Source organism: Aethalodelphis obliquidens, unplaced genomic scaffold (genome assembly GCF_003676395.1).
Source record: "Aethalodelphis obliquidens isolate GAN/ISIS:26980383/991018 unplaced genomic scaffold, ASM367639v1 scaffold23, whole genome shotgun sequence".
In the NCBI taxonomy this organism is placed as follows: Eukaryota; Metazoa; Chordata; class Mammalia; order Artiodactyla; family Delphinidae; genus Aethalodelphis; species Aethalodelphis obliquidens.
In genome coordinates this window covers 19046248-19069050 of record NW_020837967.1, presented here as the reverse complement: position 1 = coordinate 19069050, position 22803 = coordinate 19046248, and the positions used below count along the sequence as shown (strand labels likewise).

Genomic DNA, 22803 nt, shown 5'->3' with positions numbered 1-22803 from the left:
GAAGCCCAGCTATGGCGCGTAATAGCTGTCTGACCTTTCCTGTAGGAATAATGTTAACAATAATACTTGCTTCATAAGGTTGTTGAGAAGATTAACTGCAATGATGTGTATATTACTGAACACCTGACTAGATGCCAGGCACCGTTCTAAGGCTTTACCTGTTCTAAGGCTTCTAATCCCCACAACACGTGGATGAGATACTGTTTTTTTATTGAGAGGTTCATTTAGTTTGCCTGAGACCCCGTAGATGGTGAATGGCTTCTGAATCAGGGCTCTGAAGCCCGTGGCGTGAGGCAGGTGAACGATGTGTAGTTGTGGCTGCTTCGCTGTGAGCTCCTTCAGGTCGGGGACTGTGGCTTCCCATCGTGGACCCTCACACCTTGCACACAATGGGTGCTCCACAAATTCTGCACGGCATCCAGGGGAAACATCTATGGGAAGGCGGCCTATAAACTAAAAGTTGTTGGAATTCTGGTAACATCACAAAGAATCTCACCCCCAACACACTACTGCTTCCTTCAGAGCAGCTCAGTCCCAGCTGCACGTTAGAATCAATGATTCCTGGGCCTCCCCACCCCCTCAGATCAATTAAGCCCCACCTCTTTAGGGTGGGACCCAGGCGGCAGTGGCTTCTTTGACTTCCCAGGTGGTCCTCACATGCCGCCAGGGCTGGTTATTGCTAACGTAGAACATCCCTGCTGACATTTCCGCGCAGACCTCCCGCTTCCCATTCTAGAACCTCTCGTTTGGAGGAATGCATTTTTAGAGTACAGTGGGGAGCCCTTGATTTCACTGTTGCTGTTGGTTCAGCAAGAGGACACTTCAATCAAGCAGTTCGAAACGTCAGCCTAGAATGTATCTTGTAAGAGATGCTAAAGGACAGTACAGTTGGCCCTCCCTATCCGTGGCTCCGCGTCCGCCGATTCAACCAACCACGGGTTGTAAATATAGTACATGATCCTGGTTGTTGGCTCCACAGATGCGGAACCCACGGATCTGTAGGACCGACTAAGGGACTTGAGCATCCACAGATTTCGGTCTCCTCAGGGGGTCCTGGAACTGATCCCCTGCAGATACAGAGGGCCGACTGTAGTCAGTGTACGCGGCAAACGCAGCATTAGGTTCCATCTCCAGGGACCCAAACGGGGCAACTTGGTCCTCCTGATCTAATGTATCACCACAGCCCACCTCACACGCATTAGAGTGGGTTTAGTTTTTGCTTTTGCTCTGTTTTATTTTTCCCTCCACTCTCTGACAAAGAAAGTGAAAGTCCTGAAGATGAAGTACCAAGAGATCTTTCTCTGGCTCTGCTAAAACGGTCCTGAGGGGTTGGGCTTGATGAGTTCTGATGGACGGATGAGTCAACCCGGATTGAGGCCTCACAGGAAGTCCTCCCCAAGGAAGGCAACATGAGACCAGGATGTTGATGGAGGTGTGGGCGTGGAGGCGGAGTTGCAGAGAAAGTGAGGAAGAAATTAACGAGCATGAAGTAATAATCATACGGCAAAAACTGAATTACAGGGGTTTCCCTGGTGGTGCAGTGGTTAAGAATCCGCCTGCCAATGCAGGGGACACGGGTTTGAGCCCTGGTCCGGGAAGATCCCACATGCCGCGGAGCAACTAAGCCTGTGAGCCACAACTACTGAGCCCACGGGCTGCAACTACCGAAGCTCGCGCACCTAGAGCCCGTGCTCCGCAACAAAAGAAGCCACCGCAATGAGAAGCCCGCGCACCACAACGAAGAGTAGCCCCCGCTCACCGCAACTAGAGAAAGCCCGCGTGCAGCAACAACGACCCAACGCAGCCAAAAATAAATAAAATAAGAATAAATTTTAAAAAATAATGAATTACATTTTACACATACTCTCTTATTTCATTTTCACGACATTCATAAGGTCAGTGGAATTACACCCATTTTACAGAAAAAGACTGATCTCTCTGAGAAATTAAGCTCCTTGGCCATGACCCCACAGCAGTTTGTGAGCCATGGTCCAATCCAGGTCTCTGACTTCAAAGCCTTCCTGTTTCCTGACAATGATTCTGAGTTCTTAAGGCCACAGTTAGAAGCCCAGGCCTCCATAGGGCAGCCTGTAAAGTTGACCTCATCCAGAGGAGCACTACTTGGGGACCAGAAAACTTTGGCCTGAAAATGCAGCAGAGCCTGGAAGTGAGGGTCCCACCTCTCTCTCTCTGCCTCTTTGTCCAACTGAGAAGTGTCTCGTGGGAAGACTTAGGTCTGGAGTAATTTTTAAAAATCAGAAGTTACGATACTGAGCACACATGTGTGCGGTACACACACACACACACGCTCTCTCACTCTCTGGATGACATTCGACATGAACGTAGAGGGTCAGACTTTCCTTTTAGCCTCTTATGGAGGGTTCAGTGGCTGTGCTGGGGTTGCATTCAGTGGAGCCTCGTGCTGGCTCTGCGGAGGTGAGCATAGGTGAAACGGAGCGGTAGGAAGTTGGCTACATCTCCCAACTTCTCTGCACCTAGAACCAAGAACCCCGTGGCCAGGAGAGTCAGTACAAGAACAAGGGTCTCTGCTCTTGGCCCAGGGCTCTTCCTACTACACCCTGACTTTGGCGAAGCTCTGCGAGGGAATCCGTCTTATTTTCGTTATTTTTTTCCCCTGCTCGTTGTAATGTTACTGCCATCTTGAATCCTTGTCTTCTTCGATAGGAAGCCTTCAGAGAGGCCTGGCAAGGCAGCAGCACAGAACAAAATCTCTTTTGTGCCTGTGACCTGGGCCAGAGTCTGACCCTTTGTCGCACAAGTGGAGGAAAGGGGGACCAGGAGTGACAGCTCCCTCCCCAAAGGACACCCTGCCTAGCAACCAGTGACACCACTGCCACAGGGTCACAGCCTGCGATGATTTCTCTCTCCAGACTGACACGCTATTAAGAATGTAAAGCGTATTGACCTGACTCTACAAAGGGAAATGGAGGGCCTTAAGAGAGAGAGTGGGTGAAGGGAGTCTGCAAAGGCCCCAGGTCAAGCCCCCAGATGAGTCATCGCTTGACGCCATCCCCAGCCACGCTCGGGCGGGGCGCTGAGGGTCTTCAGGCGCTGTGTGTGAGTCATCTCCCTGCAAGTCTAACAATTCAGTGTCGCGCAGGGCCCTGCCAGGCCCCGGATTTATTTTGATGAAATGGTTTTTGACTCGAAGAGACAGGCAGGTGACAAGGGCAAAGCCTGGGATGCACTCCTTTGTCCTGGCTTTCCTTTATCCCCACTGACAGCCCCCCCCACTTCCTCAGTTGGGGCTCACAGGATAACACACAGAGAGAAGACGTGAGCCCCCAGCCAGACCCTCCGCTGGAAGAGCGTCACTGAACACGTACAGAGATCCCGGCAGCTGACGATGGCTCCCTGACGCCTCCTGAGACAGACGTCCTTGCCGGCTTTGGAAGGCACTTGAATCTGGTGGGACCTAGAACGAGGAGAGACGAGCTCACTCAAGGCCCGTGTGAAGACTGAGAAGGACCTGGACCTGGGAACGGAACGCAGGGGGAACACTGGTGTTTATCAGGATAAAGGCATCCCTTGCTCCGATCATTCCTCCCCCTCACTATTCACTGATTGATGGATGGATTCATCCATCCACTCATTCACTGATCAACCCGGGCCATCATTGAACACTGACCATCTGGGTCAGGATCTGTGGAAACAAAGATACAGGCGATGCTGTACCTGCTTTCCAGACATGGTCATTCTTGAAGAGGAATAAACTCTGAGCACAGATGCGTATGTCGTGGGACCAGAGCATCCGGGGAGGCTGACGGACCCCGTGTGCGTGACTCATGTGGCGCTACTGGGGCAGCCTGGGTGGGAACCGGAGAGAGGGTGTGAGGTCAAGGCAGCTCTCTCCGCAGAGGGGCTACGTGCGGGGTCTTGAATTAAAAAGGTAGTTGGGGGCTTCCCTGGAGGCGCAGTGGTTGAGAGTCCGCCTGCCGATGCAGGGGACACGGGTTCGTGCCCCGGTCCGGGAAGATCCCACATGCCACGGAGCGGCTGGGCCCCTGAGCCATGGCCGCTGAGCCTGCGCGTCCGGAGCCTGTGCTCCTCAACGGGAGAGGCCACAGCAGTGAGAGGCCCGCGTACCGCAAAAAAAAAAAAAAAGGTAGTTGGGCGTACTTCCCTGGGGGTCCAGTGGTTAAGACTCCACTCTTTCACTGCAGAGGGCACAGGTTGGATCCCTGGTCGGGGAGCTAAGATCCCACATGCCACACCTAGCAGCCAAAGCAAAAAAGGTAGTGGGGGCAGCAGAGAAAGGAAGGGGCCCAGAGGCCACAGGAACAGATGTGCAGTGGAAGAGCCCAGCAGTAAGGAAAAGCACAGGGCCCCCAGACACAGGTGGGAGCTCCCTCCCACTCTCCCACCCACCCGCCTGGCTTGGGGGTCTCCTCAGGGTGGGCTTGCAGACCTGCCCAAGAGGAGATGCAGATCCAGACCATTCCCCACCTCCTGGCCGCCTGTACCGGCACCTCCACTTCATCCCGCCCGGGTCCGAGGGCACTTGACTCAGCTCACCAGGCTTCGCTTTTTCCCAGTGTGATGTTTTGGATGTTGCCTCTCGCCTTGACAGTCTGCAAGGAGGCCGGCGCACTTCACCAGAATTGGGACTGACTGCCTGTTTCTTCTGTGGCTTGGCTTCAGAATCAAGACAAGACGTCAGTGCCAAGCTGCCCAATGGCTGACGTGAGCATGTGTTAAGAACCTAATAAAATAGCGCCTCCAAAATTTCTGGCCAAATCCGCCTGTGTAAATAAATCTAACATAAGGCCTCTCCCAGAATATCCCAACGGGCTTCAGGAGACAGCTTTAAAACCTGCTCCAAGCAGAGAGGGTGGTGCATAGGGGCTAAACTACGAAACGGTTCGTGGGAGCTGCATTTCTGTCCTTCCCAGGGACCATGTTGAAGACATGCTCTCTGCTGTCCCTCACGTGTGGAACCAAACGATAAACTCCTTCTTGGATGTACTCCCAGGAAAAGGCTTGCCTGCGCGTGTTAACTCAGCCTGTGTCTCGGGTCGGTGGACAAAGACAGTGTAACCTAGTCAGCAACAGGAACTCGTTTATTTCATGTGTTTGAGCATCTTCAATGGACTCTGTCTTATTTCGTGTTTTAATCCCCCTATTACATACCATTTAAAATTTTGTAAGCCTCCTCCGAACCATCTGGAAATAGGGGCGGGGGGGGTGAATGTAGGCAAATAATAAAATAATATTTTCGATCTGAGAATGAGGGTATTACCAAGCGCACAGTTTTTCTTTGGACCCCGCGGCACATCATCTGTTCTCATCCACTTAATTAGCACAGCACATGGGAGGGGCCGCAGTGCTCTTTGCCTTGTTGTCTGACTTCAGTGAAATGGCTCTTCAGGAATAAATATTTCTCAGACAAAAGTTGACCTCCCCTCCTTCATTTCCTGGGACACCAGTGCCTGTGCACTTTCTCATCTCTCTCCCACCCCGGCAAGAGTGCCTTTTTAATTATATTGAAAATGACATCATCTTCGGGCAGAGTGCACTGTCTCTCTCTAGCATGTACCTGCCAACAATTTGCAAGAGTGATGGGGGAAGGGTCCGCAGGGAGGAGACTTGGGGAACTTCCAAACATCAGAAAGCCAGCGCCGTGTCTCCATACATCCCTGGAGCAGGAGAGAGACTTGTTTCTCTCCTGGCCAGTAAACGTCATTTTAACCCTAAAGAAGCAGGAGGCAGGGACCGATATGAGGAAGTAAATCACTCGAGTGAATGGAGGCGAGCATCACTGAGCAGACACTGGGAGCAGAGACGGGGTGCTATTTAGGGAATGTCTACCCAAACAAGTTCACTTCCAAGGGAAGTTGTCTGCTTTCTGTTCTCCTTACTGCCTAGCGATGATTTATTCATGGTTCCTGGGATAAAGGATATGACAGTTCACTCAGAAGAGGATTTAGATTGCGATCAGAGCAGGTCCTTGTCAGAGTGATGAGAGGATAAGTCATTTGTGTGGGGAGTTACTGACAGAAGGAGAAAAGGGGCATCTGCCTTTATTCAGCATCTTTCGTGCACCCGGTACTTTATAAATGATCATGTATTGACTCCTCACAGCAACCCATGAAGTAGATGTTATTGTCCCAGTGTTTCTAAGTGAAAATAAATGCTTTATTTATACATGGAGTAGAATTGGGTTTCCAAGCCCTGTGGTCTGACTACAAATCCACTGCCCCGATTGCATGAAAGGGGTGCTTACGTTTTAAGTTCCATCACAGCATATATAGATGGATCAATCACAGCCATATATATATATATATATATATATTTTTTAATCCCTCACAAGTCCCCACTCTCCCCATCCTCATACTAGAAGGCAAGCTTTCTATTTCCAGTATGTGGGTGAGGAAGCCACATTCTTTGAACATCAGCCATGCCCTTGGCAAAGGATAGTAGGTGCCACCCTTCTGTATATTACATGAAAGGTAGCAGTCAGCCTACCTGTCCCGGAAAATGGCTCCACCCTAACGCTTCCTCTCTGCCCTATTGCCATATCATCCCTTTACTATTGAAACTCCTAAGAGCTCCTAGCTACCGCTGGCTACACAACTGATTGGAATGGTTGAGCCTTGCCTTAGACTCCATGGCTTCCTATGGACCACACAGAGCTAATTTCAAAACTCCGACGTCCTGTGCTCTGGAATGATGCCCTTCTTCACTCTTCCCTGAACATCAGAAAAAGGGACTGCTTCAGTGTGCCATGTCGTGAAGACCTCAAGTTGGAATTGGTCTGGGTTCCATTTGTCCCACTGGAAGAAGGGTGACCAATTGGCCAGTTTGATCCTGGGGAACTTCCTCCAGGATTCACCTCCCAGTGAATGTACGGTGGTTTACATCCAAAATAGTAATTTACTACTCACTGTAGAACAAGATAGGGTCATAACCCAGAATGCAGGGCAGGCTTTGAGTTAAAGAAAAAAATAATAGAAGGGGTAAACACGACGACTGGGGACGATGAATCCCAAGAACCTTAGCATCCCCCATTTTCTTCCAGTGTCTCCGAATTGGGGCTGCAGACTTGTCAGCCTGACCTTGGTAAAGGCAAGTTGAGTACTGCACATCTTTTTGTGTTTTCGCCTCACTGAAACCGTTATCATTTCATGAATGCAGAGAGGCCGCCGAGGGGAGCCTGGATGAGCAGTTCTTGTGACATTGCCCCGAGCAGGCTGGAGTCTGGGGGTTACTATGTTAATCAGCAGGCGCTCCCTAATGAACACCTGCCCACCTGCCCAGAGTCCCAAGGGGAGCAGATCCTGAATAAAGCAGGCTCCCCAGCCAGCTGGCAGAAGCACTTTGCATTTCTGGAGGAGTAATAATTATGTGCGCCTGTCAAAGCCTTCCCATTGGGTATCATTCAAATGCATGGATGAGAAAGGCTCGGCTTCCCAGACTGATTTCAACCCCAACTTTCCCCCATGCTGGGACCAGGGTGAATCTTAGCAAAATGTGGAAGAAACCATGTGGAAGTAAGAGGATGAGAACAAGGGAATAAATTAGTATCACATAGAGAATAATATATAGGAATAGTATAAAGCGTGGGGACAAGCAACTTGGAAACAAGCAGGGTTAGTCCCTGATGCTGGGTTAAAGGGCAGAGTCTGTTGAAAGGAATACAGACACAACACATCTTTTCCTGTGTGTACAAGTAACTTTCCCAAAGTATATGTCACAGCTTCCTTCGTGGGTGCCTGGAGGTATGTGACCCCATTGAAACCCAGGGGCTCTTTTGCATCTGGGCGTATGGCATCTGGACCCATCCTTCTCCACCGGGTACCGCAATCTCTGCCTAGCAGCTCTGTGCTTCCAACCAGCCTTGAGAGGGCGTGTGGGTTTCAGCTTTCCTGCTAGGCTGGTGTAACAATCAAACAATGACCCTTCAGTCTAGAACCATCTACCAATCAAAAAAACCTGTGTGTCGGGCACTGTGCTCGGGGGCTGGGCTATAGATATTGATCAAACCTGATCCCTGCCCTCCGGGAACATATTGTCTGGCAGAATTCTATTGCGCTTCGAAAAAACAGCTTCAGACCCCTCCTGTCTGTGCTGTTTGCGACTTGCTGGATCTGTACCCGGCATTTAAAACCAAAGCTTTAGAGTCAGTCCAGACTCAAGCCCCTCGTCTGCCCTGTGCGCTTGGGGGGTTGTGACCTTGAGCACAGTAACTGCTCTAAGCCCCAGTGTCCTCATCGGTACAACGTTGCAGGGCTGCTTTGCTTTGAAGATGAAATAAGATCGTGTAAGTGAAGCATGGAGCCCAGAACCTGGCAGGGGGAGGCCTGTAGGATGTGATGGTGCTGGGGCCAGGGGGGCAGCAGCAGCAGCAGGACGGGAAGCTGGGGAGGAGCCAGGAAACCTGGTCCTTAACATGGTGTGTGCAGTGAATGCTTTTTGCCTGCCAGGACCCACATGTGATTGATGCCCTTTGGTTTTCTTTCCTTCCTGTTTCAGATCGTTGCAGCCTTTTCTGAAACCGCCTACTTAAGTGGACCAGCAAAGGACTGGTCAGGCGCTTGGGTCCCATCCCCACACATGCTGGTCACTAAGGTGACCTCCCTTGTCCGTGGACAGGCTTCTCGACCCCTTGAACCTTAGTTTCCTGCCCTGTCAGTTAAGTGGGTTGGGTAACCAGTCTCTCCGGCCTTTTATATAATCCAGCGTCCCTGGGTGACTTACACCCACCTGACTGTTGAGTTAAATCTGCGGGTTACTAGCTGTGTGCCTTTGGCAAGTTACTGCTTTCTCTGTGCTTTGGCTCCTTCTGTATCCAATGGGGGTAGTCCTGGCATCTGCCTGCTGGGTAAGGATTGACTCAGTTCTGCGCTGGGACAGAGGCTGCACCCAGTAAATGGAAACCGTTGGTATTGGCTGTGTCTGGAGCCAGCTTTGCTGAGATGCTCTGCTGCTGGTCCCTCCTGAGCCGGAGGTAAAGCATTCGTCTTCTGTCCACTAAGGAGCTGGGGTTCGTACTGGATGGGGACCTCCCAGCTGGAGAGATGCTCCCTCTGGCAGGACCCGCTGAGCTGTACACGCCCCCCACCCCTGCCTATCCCAGGCGCCTGGGAGCCCAGAAGAGCAAATAACCCTACGTAAAGGAAGCAGTGCCCCCTTTGCCCCCAGCCACGGAGCCCAGGGGCTGCTCAGACGGGGTAGGAAGGAAGCCAGCCTCCCCAGCTAATCAACCGGCGCGTCAAGGGGGTGACGGGGAGGGGGAGCTCGGCCAGACCCGCGTCTGTGTGCGCGATGACCTCGCGCTTTCTCGCGATCACCGGCGCCCCCTCCCCAGGACGAACGAACAGCCAATGAGCGCTCGGCTGCTTAATGCCGAGCCCCCAGGGGGAGGGGGAGAGGAGGGGGAAGCGGGGTGGGGGGACGGAGGGCGGGAGCCAGGCTCCCAGCTGCTGTGGGAAACACAATAACAGGCAGGGCTTCAAAGAGGCCGCAGGCTCAGGCATCGTTGATTCCGAGCTGCCCGTCTTCACCCCCCTCTCTCCTTCTCTCTCGGTTTTCAGAAAGGTTGGAGAGAAAGGGCACACTGACCACGCTTTCTTCCCCACTCTCAGCACTGGACTCCCTGCCACCTCCACTGACGCGGCCACTCCTCCGGGGCCGGGAATCACCCTTTCCTGGGATGGGGCTGGCGGTGCGGTCGGAGCGGGAGGGTGTGGCCCAGCTGCGGAGCTGTCCCCGGCAGCCTGGCAGTCACTGTGGGCACTGCAGCCAGAAGCGAATCGTCCAGATCCGCCTTGGGGAGGAGGGAGCGGTGAGAGGGTCAGTCTTTCGGCCGTGATTCCTCCCAGAGCACAGATGGGAGCCGTGTGATGTTTTAATTTTTTTAATGCAATTAATTCAGAAGTGGCCATTCCATTGATTTTGAATCTGTGAGCTGCCCCCAAGGGAGTGGCGGATGACAGAAGAGGGCTTGAGGGGAGAAGTCGCTGAGTTGAAGCCCACGCTGCCAGTGACTGACCCAGCGTCAGTTCTGATACAAAGGCTGCTCCACCTGGACTTCTGTGTGTGGCTTCCTTGCCCAGAAAGTCAATAGCATTATAAAGTACTAGTAAAGGGCTTTCTGCTGAGATCCCATTTTATGTCTCAAACAACCAGCAAATTTGGGGTTTCCTGCTATTAGGACCTGCTAGGCACTGCGGGGCTTCTGCCTGAGGGCGTGTATTCGTGTCCTGAGGCTGCCGTAACAAACCACTACAAACTTGGGGGCTTAAAATAACAGAAACATATTCTCTCACAGTTCTGGAAGGCAGAAGTCAAAATCATGCTGTCAGCAGAGCCAAGCTTCCTCTGGAAGCTCGAGAGGAAAATCCATTCTTTGCCTCTTCTGGTTTCTGGTGGCTGCCAGCCTGCCCTGACATGCAGCTTCATCGCTCCAATCTCTGCTTCTGTCTTCACACGGTCCTCTAGTGTGTGTCTGTCTCTGTCAAAACTCCCTCAGTCTCTCTCTTAGAAGGACCCATGTGATTGCACTTGAGGTCCACCTGGATACTGCAGGAGACCCTTTTCCTCTCAAGGGTCTAGAGATTGGTTGCACAACAATGTGAATATACTTAACAATATTGAACTGTATACTGAAAAGTGCTTAAGATGGCCAATTTTATGTTATGTGTGTTTTACCATACTTGTAAAAATGTTTTAATTAAAATAAATTTATCACAACACAAGAGCATGCATGCCAAGCGTGAACCAAGTCCCTGTGGTAAATGCTATAGGAGTTCAGAGGAGAAAGAGACTGTTTGGAGGTAGGATGATCAGGGACGGCTTCCTGGAAGAAGTGGACCTTGAGCAAGATAAAATTCAAATGGCGGGGGAGAGGATGTTGTGGGCAAAGTTTTGGAAATAGAAACGAGATTCGTGTTTTCTTCACTCTGACACAAAGAGATTGGAGAGAAAGGAGTACTTTTGGAGGGAATCGGGCAAAAGTGAGGTTGGATAGGAACTAGATTCAAAGAGTGGCCTTAGGGCTTCCCTGGTGGCGCAGTGGTTGAGAGTCTGCCTGCCGAGGCAGGGAACACGGGTTCGTGTCCCAGTCCGGGAGGATCCCGCATGCCGCGGAGCAGCTGCGCCTGTGAGCCATGGCCGCTGAGCCTGCGCGTCCGGAGCCTGTGCTCCGCAACAGGAGAGGCCACAACAGTGAGAGGCCCACATACCGCAAAAAAAAAAAAAAAAAAAAAAGAGTGGCCTTAAATACCAGACTGACATATATAACTTGATACCATTTAGGAGATTATTATAATAATTCATAGGTGAGATAATGAGGGTCTGAAATAATAATGAACACATAGAACATTCGCTTTGTGCCAGACACTTGCTCTAAGCACCTTATGCAGGTCAATATTAATTCATTAAATCCTCGTAGCCGCCCTGTGATGTAGCATGGTCATCATCCCCATTTTGCAGCTGAGGAAACTGAGGTACAGAGAGGTCAGGTGACTTGCCAGAGATTATATAAGAAAGATGGCTGTGTTAACTGACAGATTTAAGAGATCCAGGGAGGATCCAGAATGGTTGCAACGTTTTCTAGAATGAGTGACTAGACCCTTGAGAAGGTTGGGAAGGTTTTAGAGAAGGAAGAAATTAAATTTAATAATAAGTTTAATGAATAAAGAATCAAATTTAAGGCAGGAGTTCGATTCATCCATCTAGTTCATCACTTTATAGAGGAGAACACTGGGGTGCTGAGGCTCTGAGAACTTACACAGTTTGTCCAAGAGCATCTCTCTGGGATGGACCCATGTTAAGTGGAAAGTAGCATGTGTGAGTAATAATAAAAATATTCTGTGGGAAACTGGAGAGGAGCTTGGGTACCACCTGGTCAGCAGGTGGCTCTCCCCAGACTGCCTGGACAGCTCACGAGTTCACTAGAAAGATCATCGGCGAAGGGATGTGCCCAGAGCGCTGTACAGCCGTACATTCGTGTGAAGTGTTCTTTTGATCATTACAATCCAATCATGTCCCACCTCGGAAGGCAGCATAGATGGGGCCCGTTCCAGAACCCTGTACATGCTGGTATGTGCATGGTTTCCCACTGGAACAGTTCAGGACCCTTGGGAACTTAGATCTGTGTGGTAGAGTCAGACGTTTATAGATTCTAGTTGTCAGATATAAGGAGGAATAAAAGCTTAGAAGGGCACATTGGAAAAAGAATCTGAGATAGAAAAAGAAAAGCTATTGAGTGAACAAAGTTCATTACAGGCTGAGAGAAAGTCAGTCTTAAATGTCTTGACCTCGGAGGGCCGGGGTGGCACCAGTGACCCAGCACAGGCTGTTTCTAACCCAAGACGCACAGGGCTTGCCTTGCCCACATTGGCACTGAGGCCCCGGCCCGGTTTGTCCTGTAGAACTTGACTGGGCTACAGGCTGCCTTTCTGGCCTCACTCCCAGCCCGATCCTGCAAAGCTCCACAAATGTTTACAACAAAGTAATTGGCAAATTGTAATCAGCAGATTCTGTAAACATGCCTTCAAAGTACATAACAGCGTAAAGCTTTCTACCCAGCGACCTTCACCAAATGAGTTTAAGAAATGTAGTTCATTAATCACCATCGCGTCAAGGTGGGATATTGTCTTAGTTTGCAAGATCAGGAAATCACAGGCTGATGCCTTAAATGGTTTTAAACCTACCATACAGGGAATTAAAGTTTTGGTGCCTGAACCAATCAGGATAGATTAGGTTATGCTGTGATGACAAACAACCACCCATGTCAAGGTTACTTAGCAACGAGGTTTATTTCTCACTCATGCTACACGTCCATCAGGTGGATGGGAGAGCTCGTTCTCATTAACGGAGCAGCCACTTGCTGGGGCACTGCCAGCCACCATGACAGTGGAAGAAAGAGTGTACCTTTTGATGGGACTTAATATTCAGGAGTTCTAACCTCAACATCTTCTGGCATCTGTTACCTCCCCCTTCAATGCCTTTATTTCCCCATGTATATATTGTGGGTAATTAATGTAGGCTTTTCTTTATTGAGGGTGGTGCATAGGATCTATAATTACTGTTGTATGAAGTAATGGGACTAACCTTTTTTTTATTTTTTGACCAAAGATATGCATCCAAACGGATCCTGTCCTTGAAGAGTTAGGTTGAGATGTTAAAGTTTATTTGAGGGATGCTATCACTCAGATCCTTTTAGCTGCGTTCAGTGTATGCGTCCCCAAGAACATTTGGTTTTTTACTGTAGAAATTCCAATGTAAAAAGGATTGCGGTGACAGACTAAATCATAGGGATGTGTCACCATGGAGAAGCCAAAAGTCAGTGTCAACAAGGCTCCTAAGGTGACATCCATTATTCTGGTGAATTTTTCAACATGTCAGGTCAGTCCCCTAGCTCTGCAGTGCAGAAACCCGATTGTTCATCCTCAGGGGAAGACTCCCATTAACCAAGTTCAAAGTACCTGATGTATAAATCAGTATTGATGTATAAAATGTCAGTGTTCTGGTTTCAAGTGAGCAATATAACCCTCACCCAGATAGGGCCCTCAGGGCTCATGATCCTTGACCTCTCACCCAGGAAGGAGAGTCAGTAGAGGTGGGGTGGCAGAAGGGTAGTACATGTGACCTGTGAGGCCAGTCTGACTTCGTCTGGAAGCCTGGCTTTGCTGTGAGACAGCCTGCCTGATGTCTCCAAGTCTCAGCATCATCACTGGCAGAGGAATGACAGTCTCTTATTTTGGAAGATAATGCAGTCACATAGGAGCTGCTCAGCAGCTTATGTAGGATGTGGCAATAATAACCTCAGTAAGTTCTTTGGAAGGTATGAGATTGGAAGAAGGGGAGTTAAATAGGTAATATGAGTGTTTCAGATGACTGGCTAAGGTCATGCCTCCTCATGCCTCCATGTCTGCCAGAGAGGAAGCCTTACCACTGGGACTCAAATACTTAAGGCCTATTGGCTAAGACTGCATTTGTTTCCCCAGCTCGTTTCCTTTTCCCAGACTCCCCTCCATCCGCCACCCCACACCCACCGGCCGTTCACCCAGCCCCTTCTATGGAACAATTACTATATTTAGTCATGTGATAGATACACTATTATTCCGACGCTAACAGTAATTCTTTTCTCTTCCTGGGTAAATTTATGTATCGCTGGTCAATTCCATTGGGATGTTGTCTTTCAAGTTTAACTCTCAAAGAGAAGGAAATCTTATTCTGTCATTTCCAAGTTTAGGCTGGAAACCTCACCATCACCCCTAAGAACCCACAAATAACGACTTTATAATCATACCTCATTTTAGAAAACCAGCTTGATCCAATGTGCTCCTGGCCTCCACCACCTCTGTCACCATTCATCAGACTTGACTTCACGTGACTTGTGAAAAAGTCAAGTCCATTCTGAGTACAAGAAGACTTAGCACTAGTGAGGATGCTTTCATACATGTGATACAAGCTTCAAAGGCAAACCCCAAAGATTATCAAAATGTTTAAAGAAATAGCAGATTATAGAAACGCTGTGACTGCTGTGAAAGGAACGCAGACATTTGGATGGATGAGTTACAGTACGTCACAGTGTAGAAATCAGCCACGTTACCTTACATTTGGCCACAACCTCTACATCAAATGCTTCGTATCTGGGCAGCCGGGTACCTTATGGGGATGGAGGTGATGCCAGCAACACGACCACAGCAAACAGTCTGAGGCTTCAAGAGCCCGCTCACCTTGGACTGATACTTTGTCATTTATCAGTGATGCTCTGAGATGTGCCACATTTATTCCCCTGCCTTCCCCTGTGTTATTTATGAAGGAGGGTCTTACATACAGTCTTGAATTCCCTAATGGTTACTTTTTCACTTTTTCACATTTTAGTGTGAACGGGAGTATAGAATATTAGATGACATTGATTTATCAAGATGGATTTTCCTGTTGATTTAATCATGTCTTCTAGGGGGAGGAAGCTCTGCCCTCGCTTCAAACCCACTCCCATCATTTCTGGCAGTTTTCATTGGTAAATTGATGGTGATTGAGGCCCGGAGGCTGCCATCCTGGGAGCTCAGGATGAGGCAGCAAAGAGGGAACCATCTGCTTTGGCTTTTTAAAATGAACACTAGCTCTTACTCTATGCCCTGATGAAAGTTGAAGGTCCTAGTGACAAGTACTATGTGCTCTGCATTTTTGTATCTCCTGTAGGATTGGCTAGTGCCCTACACACATTAGACAGTAAATGTTTGTTGAATTAAAAGGAAGTACACCCGTCTTAGTCTGCCTGGGCTGCCGTTACAAAATACCACAGACTGGGGGGCTTAAACAAAAGACGCTGATCTGGGGGACTTCCCTGGCTGTCCAATGTTTAGGACTCCGTGCCTCCACTGCAGGGGGCATGGGTTCAGTCTCTGGTCAGGGAACTAAGATCCCACGTGCCGCGCAGTGCAACCAAAAAAAAAAAAGAAGACACTGATTTTCTCACAGTTCTGGAGGCTGAAAGTTCGAGGTCTGGGTGCCAGCCTGGTCGGGCTCTGTGAGGGCTCTCTTCCTGACGTGTAGTTGGCGGCCTTCTCACTGTGTCCTCACCTGGTGGAGAGAGAAAGCAAGCAAGCTCTCTGGGATCTCTTCTTATAAGGACACTAATCCCACCCTGAGGGCCTGCCCACATGACCTCGCGTAACCCTAATTACCTCTCAAAGGCCCCACCCTCCAAATGCCATCACATTGGAGGTTAGGGCTTCAACACGTGAATTTGGGAGGAGGGGACACAGTATAGTCCATAGTGACACCAAAACAAAGTGAATTAAGAAACCAACTGTGATGTAACTCTCTCTTTTTTTTTTTTTTTTTGCCACCTTCACCCATTTCACCCACCCCTACCCCCTCCTCTGGCAACCACCAGTTTGTTCTCTGTGTCTATGAGGTATTTTTTAATTTTATTTTTTAGATTCCACATATAAGTAAGACCATACAGTGTTTGTCTTTCTCTGTCTGACTTATTTCACTTAGCAAAGTACCCGCAAGGTCTATCCATGTTGTTGTGAATGATAAGCTTTCCTTCTTTTTTATGGCTGAATAGTATTCCATTGTGTATGTATACCACATCTTCTTTATCCGTTCATCCATTGATGGACACTTAGATTGCTTCCACGTCTAGACTTTTGTAAACAGTGCTGCAGTGAGTATGGGGGTGCACTTCTTTTCAAGTTAGTGTTTTTTTTTGTTTGTTTTCGTTTTTTATTTTTGGCTGCATTGGGTCTTTGTTGCTCTGCGTGGGCTTTTCTCTAGTTGCGGCGAGCGGGGGCTACTCTTTGTTGCCATGCGCGGGCTTCTCATTGCGGTGGCTTCTCTTGTTGCGGAGCACGGGCTCTAGGTGCACGGGCTTCAGTAGTTGTGGCTCGTGGGTTCTACAGTGCAGGCTCAGTAGTTGTGGCTCGTGGGCTCTAGAGCACAGGCTCAGTAGTTGTGGCTCATGGGCTCTAGAGCACAGGCTCAGTAGTTGTGGCACACAGGCTTAGTTGCTTTGCAGCATGTGGGATCTTCCCAGACCAGGGCTTGATCCCGTGTCCCCTGCATTGGCAGGCAGATTCTTGACCACCGCACCACCAGGGAAGCCCCCGAGTTAGTGTTTTTATTTCTTTCGTATAAATACCCAGAAATGGAATTGCTGGATCATATGGTAGTTCTAAAACAGTCATATAACTCTTGATTTATTCTCTTATCCCCCTTCTTAATAGAGAAAAGCAACAGAGTAACGAGCAGAACAGGAAATACACTCAGGAAGGGTATCCTAATGTGCATCAATGCACATACATGTACACACACACACATTTTCTCTTCTCGAATCTGTTTCTGCTCTGAGCTTGGAGTATGCGTGGAACAGAACAGTCACCGTTAAGGCAGTGCATTGCAAATACCTGAACCGGGAGGCAATTTAGAAATAACTGTTCCCTTTTGGCCCCATGTCTCCATCATCAGCCTTTCCCTCCTCCCTGACCTCTGAGCCTGGTGGTCTGTGGTCATCTCAACAGTGATAGACCACAGTGATTGATGTATTGACAATACAAACAGCCACAGTGATTTCACATCTAAGGCTCTGGCACACTCCTTTGGATTGGCAGAAAATTTTAGGAAAGAGTTCATGATAAAAACATTCTTGGGTAAAACTGTTCTCCTTTGGAAAGGCAAAATTTCAGTTTATTCTTAAATACTATTCCCAAGGCCCTTTGGCCTTAATGTTAACATTTCTTGCAGGGAGGTACTTCTGTTCTTTGGATTTTAAATTATGGGAGCATAGGGCTTCCCTGGTGGCGCAGTGGTTGGGAGTCCGCCTGACGATGCAGGGGACGCGGGTTCATACCCCGGTCCGGGAGGATCCCACATGCCGCAGAGTGGCGGGGCCCGTGAGCCATGGCCACTGGGCCTGCACGTCCGGAGCCTGTGCTCCGCAACGGGAGACGCCATGGCAGTGAGAGGCCCGCGTACCATAAAAAAATAAAAATAAAAATAAAAATAAATTATGGGAGCGTAGAGAGTGGTCGAGGGCAGTCTCTGGAGCCAGGACTCAAATCACAGCCCCAACACTTACACAGAGATGCTCAATTTTTGGGCACCTGTTTCCTCCCCATACAATGGAGTTAATAACAGAACCATCTCACAGGGTTGTGATGAGGGTTAAAGAAGCTGGTGTTTGTAAAGTGCTTGGAACAGGGCCTGGCACATAGCAAATACTATATAAGTGCATGTGAAATATATATATAATCATATTCTACAACATATTAATTATAGTATTAATATATTATACTATTATACAACAGGTGTTATACAATATATATTTGATATACATCATAACATATATTTACTACATATGTATGTGTACATGTATATTTTTAATAAGACATCTTCCTGTCAGTTCACTGAAGAATGTTCTCCTGTGTGGGGAAGGAAGCCACGGGGTTTGCCAGCTGTGTTGGTGAGCAAGTACCATTTGCTGATAGAACAAACTACCAGGAAACAAGGCCGAAGGTCTCAGCCCATTGATGACCCTGTCCTCATTGTCTACTCCTTTGGGTTTTATCAAAATCATTTGTATGGATGTTCTTGAGCTTTGGGACATTCCTTCCAAAAAATTATGTAAACCTGAGATTGCATGTTTTAGGAAAAGTAATCGCTCATCACTTACCCTTTTTCCATTTTGTTCTCCCTCCAGCCCAAGCTTTTGGCCAAGGAGCTGCTTGACCTCGTGGCATCTCACTTCAACCTGAAGGAGAAGGAATACTTTGGAATCGCCTTCACAGATGAGACGTAAGTGCCCCATGTGCTTGGAGAACCTGAAGGGAAAATACAGAACCTGAAGTCGTAGCGTCTCAGCTGTCCACGGTGAAGGCAGCTGCAGGCCACTTGGGTCTTGTGGTTCAGGGTCAGTCCAAGTTCATCATCTGAATTTCAAAGGCCTTGTGATCATGCCTGGAACGGCCAAAGGATATAATTAGGGTGATGCTCATATTATGAAATTATGAGGTAAACCAGTTCTTATAATCAAGCCAATACGCGTTCAGAACCGAAATGTTTATTTTTTAAAAAGTGGATTTGTCTGGGTTTGTTTTCTATTAGAGTTAAATGAAAACTTCTGGAAATGAAACATTTCTCTCCAGTGTTGGAATAACAATAACAGGAAGTCAATGCAATGATAAGTTCAAAATGAAAAGTATCTGTGCAGTTTCACTGTCAATGCTGAAATAGAATATAAAATTCGAAAATTCAGATTGTTCATCTGTTGAGAAGTACATTTGCGTTCAGTGATCTTTCCGTTTGGCTCTATACAGCGGTGTTTTGCAACACAAGGAAGGAATATCTTTACTAAAATTTCAATTTCCTTCTTAATAAACTGTTTGCAAAAGACTGCAGTGAACACCTGCACAGATTCCTGGATAAAAATAAGCTGTTCTGGGCTTCCCGGGTGGCGCAGTGGTTGAGAGTCCGCCTGCCGATGCAGGGGACACGGGTTCGTGCCCCGGTCCGGGAAGATCCCACATGCTGTGGAGCGGCTGGGCCCGTGAGCCATGGCCGCTGAGCCTGCACGTGCGGAGCCTGTGCTCCTCAACGGGAGAGGCCACAACAATGAGAGACCCACGTACCGCAAAAAAAAAAAAAAAAAAAAAGCTGTTCTAAGCAAATGTTTCACAATTTTCTTTCCTCTGTGTGTACACATACACACGCATGCACACACACTCCTCCAAATCCTTCAAGTTACAGAGGTGACTTCCTACAATACTAATAGATCAGGCTTCGGTTAGCGGCTGGACAGGACAGCTCAGGGAGGCTATGCCCCATCAGTCAGATGGAACCATCAAGGCAGGATGGGCTCAGAGCAAGGACAGGGGCATCCACGTTGGTCAGTAGGAGAGATGATCAGGTGTATCTGCGTGAAGACCCTCCGGGAGCTGCACGTGGACAGGGTGGCCGTAGCATTTATGATCTAAATCGGGACCCTGTGAGTAAAAGGGGGTGTAAATCAGTACTGTCGTGAGCAAACTGGACAGGTGGTCACCCTCTAAATTAGCAACCTTTCAGGTGATGGTGTGATCGGGGAGCAGCGTTGGGAGCAGTCACACCTGCCTCAAGAAAGCCAGGAGGGCGACTTCCTTGGCGGTCCAGCGGTTAAGACTCCGCGCTTCCACTGCAGGGGGCGCTGTTTCGATCCCTGGTCAGGGAACTAAGATCCCGCATGCCATGTGGTGCAGCCAGAAACGAATTAAATTTTAAAAAAAAAAAAAGAAAGCTGGAAGGAACAGGTTACTCCCCGACCCTGGAGCCTCAGGGAACGGAGCCAGAAGGAAGGCAGGAGTGGTTGCTTCTGGTCTAGAAGGTTCTCTGTGCCTGTGGGTGGGATCAAGTAACCGGGTCTGTGAACCGGAGGGCTGGGATGGGAAGAAGCCGGCAGAGTAATTTTAAGACATGCTTTAAGACAAACATGCGTCGAGAGCAACTACTTCCGCAAAGGCAGATGTTTTCTACCCTTTCTCCTGAGAATCACTGTAAACTCCCCCGATTGCCACTCAGATGTGTTTTCACTAATTAGAAAGAAACCACAGTTTCAATTCATCACATGGTTCACATTTCCCAAGCACGTTTCCTCTTCTGAAAGAGCCAGTGAACTCGAGAGGAGTCCCGACTAGACTTCGCTTTTGAATAAACAAGCATCAGAGAATGAGCTTGTTGTCCTGGGCCGAGGAGCAAGGAGTACGCTTGCTGAAGGCTTTAGACCACAGCCCTGATGGTACCAGCCAGAAGGAAGTGAACGTCAGGGAGAAAGTGGCTCTTCTCCCGGGAGAGACGCAAGCAGGAAAACCACACAGCCCCGTCCGCCTGTCCCATGGAATGGAGCCTGACCGCTCCGGGTCTTTCTTGGCGCTTCTGGTTCCCTGGGCCGGCAGGGAAGGCTCGTGTGTGTCCAGGGTGGAGGGCAGAGAGAGAGAGTCCAGGCTGGAGGGAAGGGTCCCTTCCGCCTGGCCTGGTGGAACTGGCAGCTGGAGGACCCTCTGGGGGGCAGTGATGAAGAGATTATGAACCATCTTCTGGCACCGTCCAGGGGAAGAGTGGCCACCACCAACCTCTTCACCCCGAGCCTGGGCGGGAGCGTTCCTCTGGGGACTGTAGGAGCGGCAGGCGGCCAGCCGAGATCAGTGGACAGGGCTTTGCAGCTGGCAAACGGTTCCTGGAAAAGAGGTGGCAGATGGGCCTGACTCACCGGGAAATGGTGAGTGTCAGGGACCCTGAGGAAATCAGGAACCGGGCCTCCAAGGGACTAGGATAAGGAGACAGAACAAAGAGGAGAGGGCGGTGGCGGTGACTCAGGACGTGGTCAGTCATGGGCTGACAACACCTGGGGCCAGAGGCGTTGGCTATTGGCCTTTTTGGTCATCTGACCTTTTCTCCTTTTCCTGCTGGGAAAGGAATGAATGAAAGCTGTCACCACAGAACGGTGCCTGTGCAGGGGGCAGGCTTGGTCTAGGGTGGTGATCACAGGGCATTAACCACTAGGCTAGCCCTGTGGCCCCGTCCCCCAGCCCTCACACTGGGCACCACTAGTCACTAACACAAGATCATTTAATAACTGTGTTTTCAAACTGTGCATGTGTATTGTGTTGTGTGTGTGTGCACGCGCGCGTGTGATTTCTGCAGGTGCTACGCTGCGTATTTTATAATAAAATGAGTGGAACTTTCATCCTTTATTGCGACCCATGGTGTAGTCCATGCATTTGCCTTTTTTCCCAGTGCAAATCAAAACAAGACTAACTTAGAAAGTGCTATAAACTCTAAAATACTGCACCAGTGTTAGGTATTCCCAGCAGTGTTATCATTCCTAATAGTAGAATATATGGCACGTAGGCCATATGTGTCATAGGTCAGTGAGTCTTTCAATATGAACTGCTGTTGATGACATTTTGTAGGATCTGGACGGGCCTGGAGAAAAGAAATATAGAGCAGAATGTAGACAAAATTGGAAGATTCTCTAAGTACGGGTGTCCTCACCCCTAAGTTGTGTTCATTAATAGTGTGTCCAAGGCCACAATGCAAGACTCAGTGCCCAGAGATGTTTCCTATTGTTAGTTAATCAACAATTGTGTGGGATTAATACTAGCTCCGCCTTCTCTTTCTTAATTCAATTTTTAAAACGTTTTATTTTGAAATAATTAGATTTATAGAACAAAGAGAGTTCTCCTATACCCCTCACCCAGCTTCCCCAATGTTAATATCCTACACACCATGTGATATCAAAATGAAGAAATTAACATTGATACTATATTAATACCTGAACTACAGACTTTATTCAAATTTCATCAGTTTCCCATGAATGTCTTTTTCTATTCCTGGATTCAAGTGCATTTAGCCCCTTTTATTTTTAATAATTCTGCACAAATAAAAAGAGATATACAGGCAGACCTCATTTTATTACGCTTTCCTTTATTGTACTTCACAGATACCGTGTATTTTACAAATTGAAGGTCTGTGGCAACCCTGCATCGAGCAAGTCTGTCGGTGTCATTTTTCTAACATCATTTGCTCATTTCGTGTCTCTGTGTCACGTTTTGGTAATTCTCACAATACTTCGAACTTTTTCATTATTACTGTATTTGTTATGGTTTTCTGTGATCAGTGATCTTTGGTGTCACTTTTGCAAAAAGATTACAACTTGTGGAAGGCTCAGATGATAGTTAGCACTTTTTAGCCGTAAAGTATATTTAATTAAGGTACGTACCTTTGTTTTTTTAGACATAATGCTATTGCACACTTAATAGACTACAGTATAGTGTAAACATAACTTTTATGTGCACTAGGAGACCAAAAACTTAGTGTGAGTCACTTTATTGCAACATTCACTTTATTTCGGTGGTCTGGAAGCAAACCCCCAATATCTCTGAGGTGTGTCTGTAGATGATTATCTGTGAATATCTGAATTGTGGCGATACACGCAATGACGTTTTGGTGGTCTTTAAAACATTCTAAGGCCAAGTAAAGAGCCTAGTATAAATTTGATCTTAAAATAATTATTAACGTTTTGCTACAGACATGACCCTCAACCTTGACTCTGCATTGAAGTCACCTAGGACACCTTATAAAATGCCGGTGTCTGGGCCCTGCCCTCAGAAATTCTGATTTAATTGGTCTGAGTGTGGCCTGAGCATCAAGATTTTTGAAAGCTCCCCAAATGATTCTCAAATGCAGCCAAGTTTGAAAACCCCTGTTCTAGAGAAAGGGTAATGTTGCTGTAAATTACCTCTGCTCCCTCCCTCCAGATGCAGGAAGAGAAGCTGAGTTCACTGGAAC

The 22803-nt window shown here is 48.4% G+C and overlaps 1 protein-coding gene across 3 annotated transcripts in view; it reads left to right on the top strand.

Moving 5' to 3' along the window:
* The window catches only part of FRMD4A (FERM domain containing 4A), a 299962-nt gene that overhangs the window by 134691 nt on the left and 142468 nt on the right, over positions 1-22803 (top strand). For all 3 annotated transcript variants that reach the window (XM_027121910.1, XM_027121911.1, XM_027121913.1), the window contains exon 3: positions 18182-18276. In XM_027121910.1, the coding sequence (XP_026977711.1) occupies positions 18182-18276 (95 nt within the window). The remainder of the gene's footprint in view (positions 1-18181; positions 18277-22803) is intronic.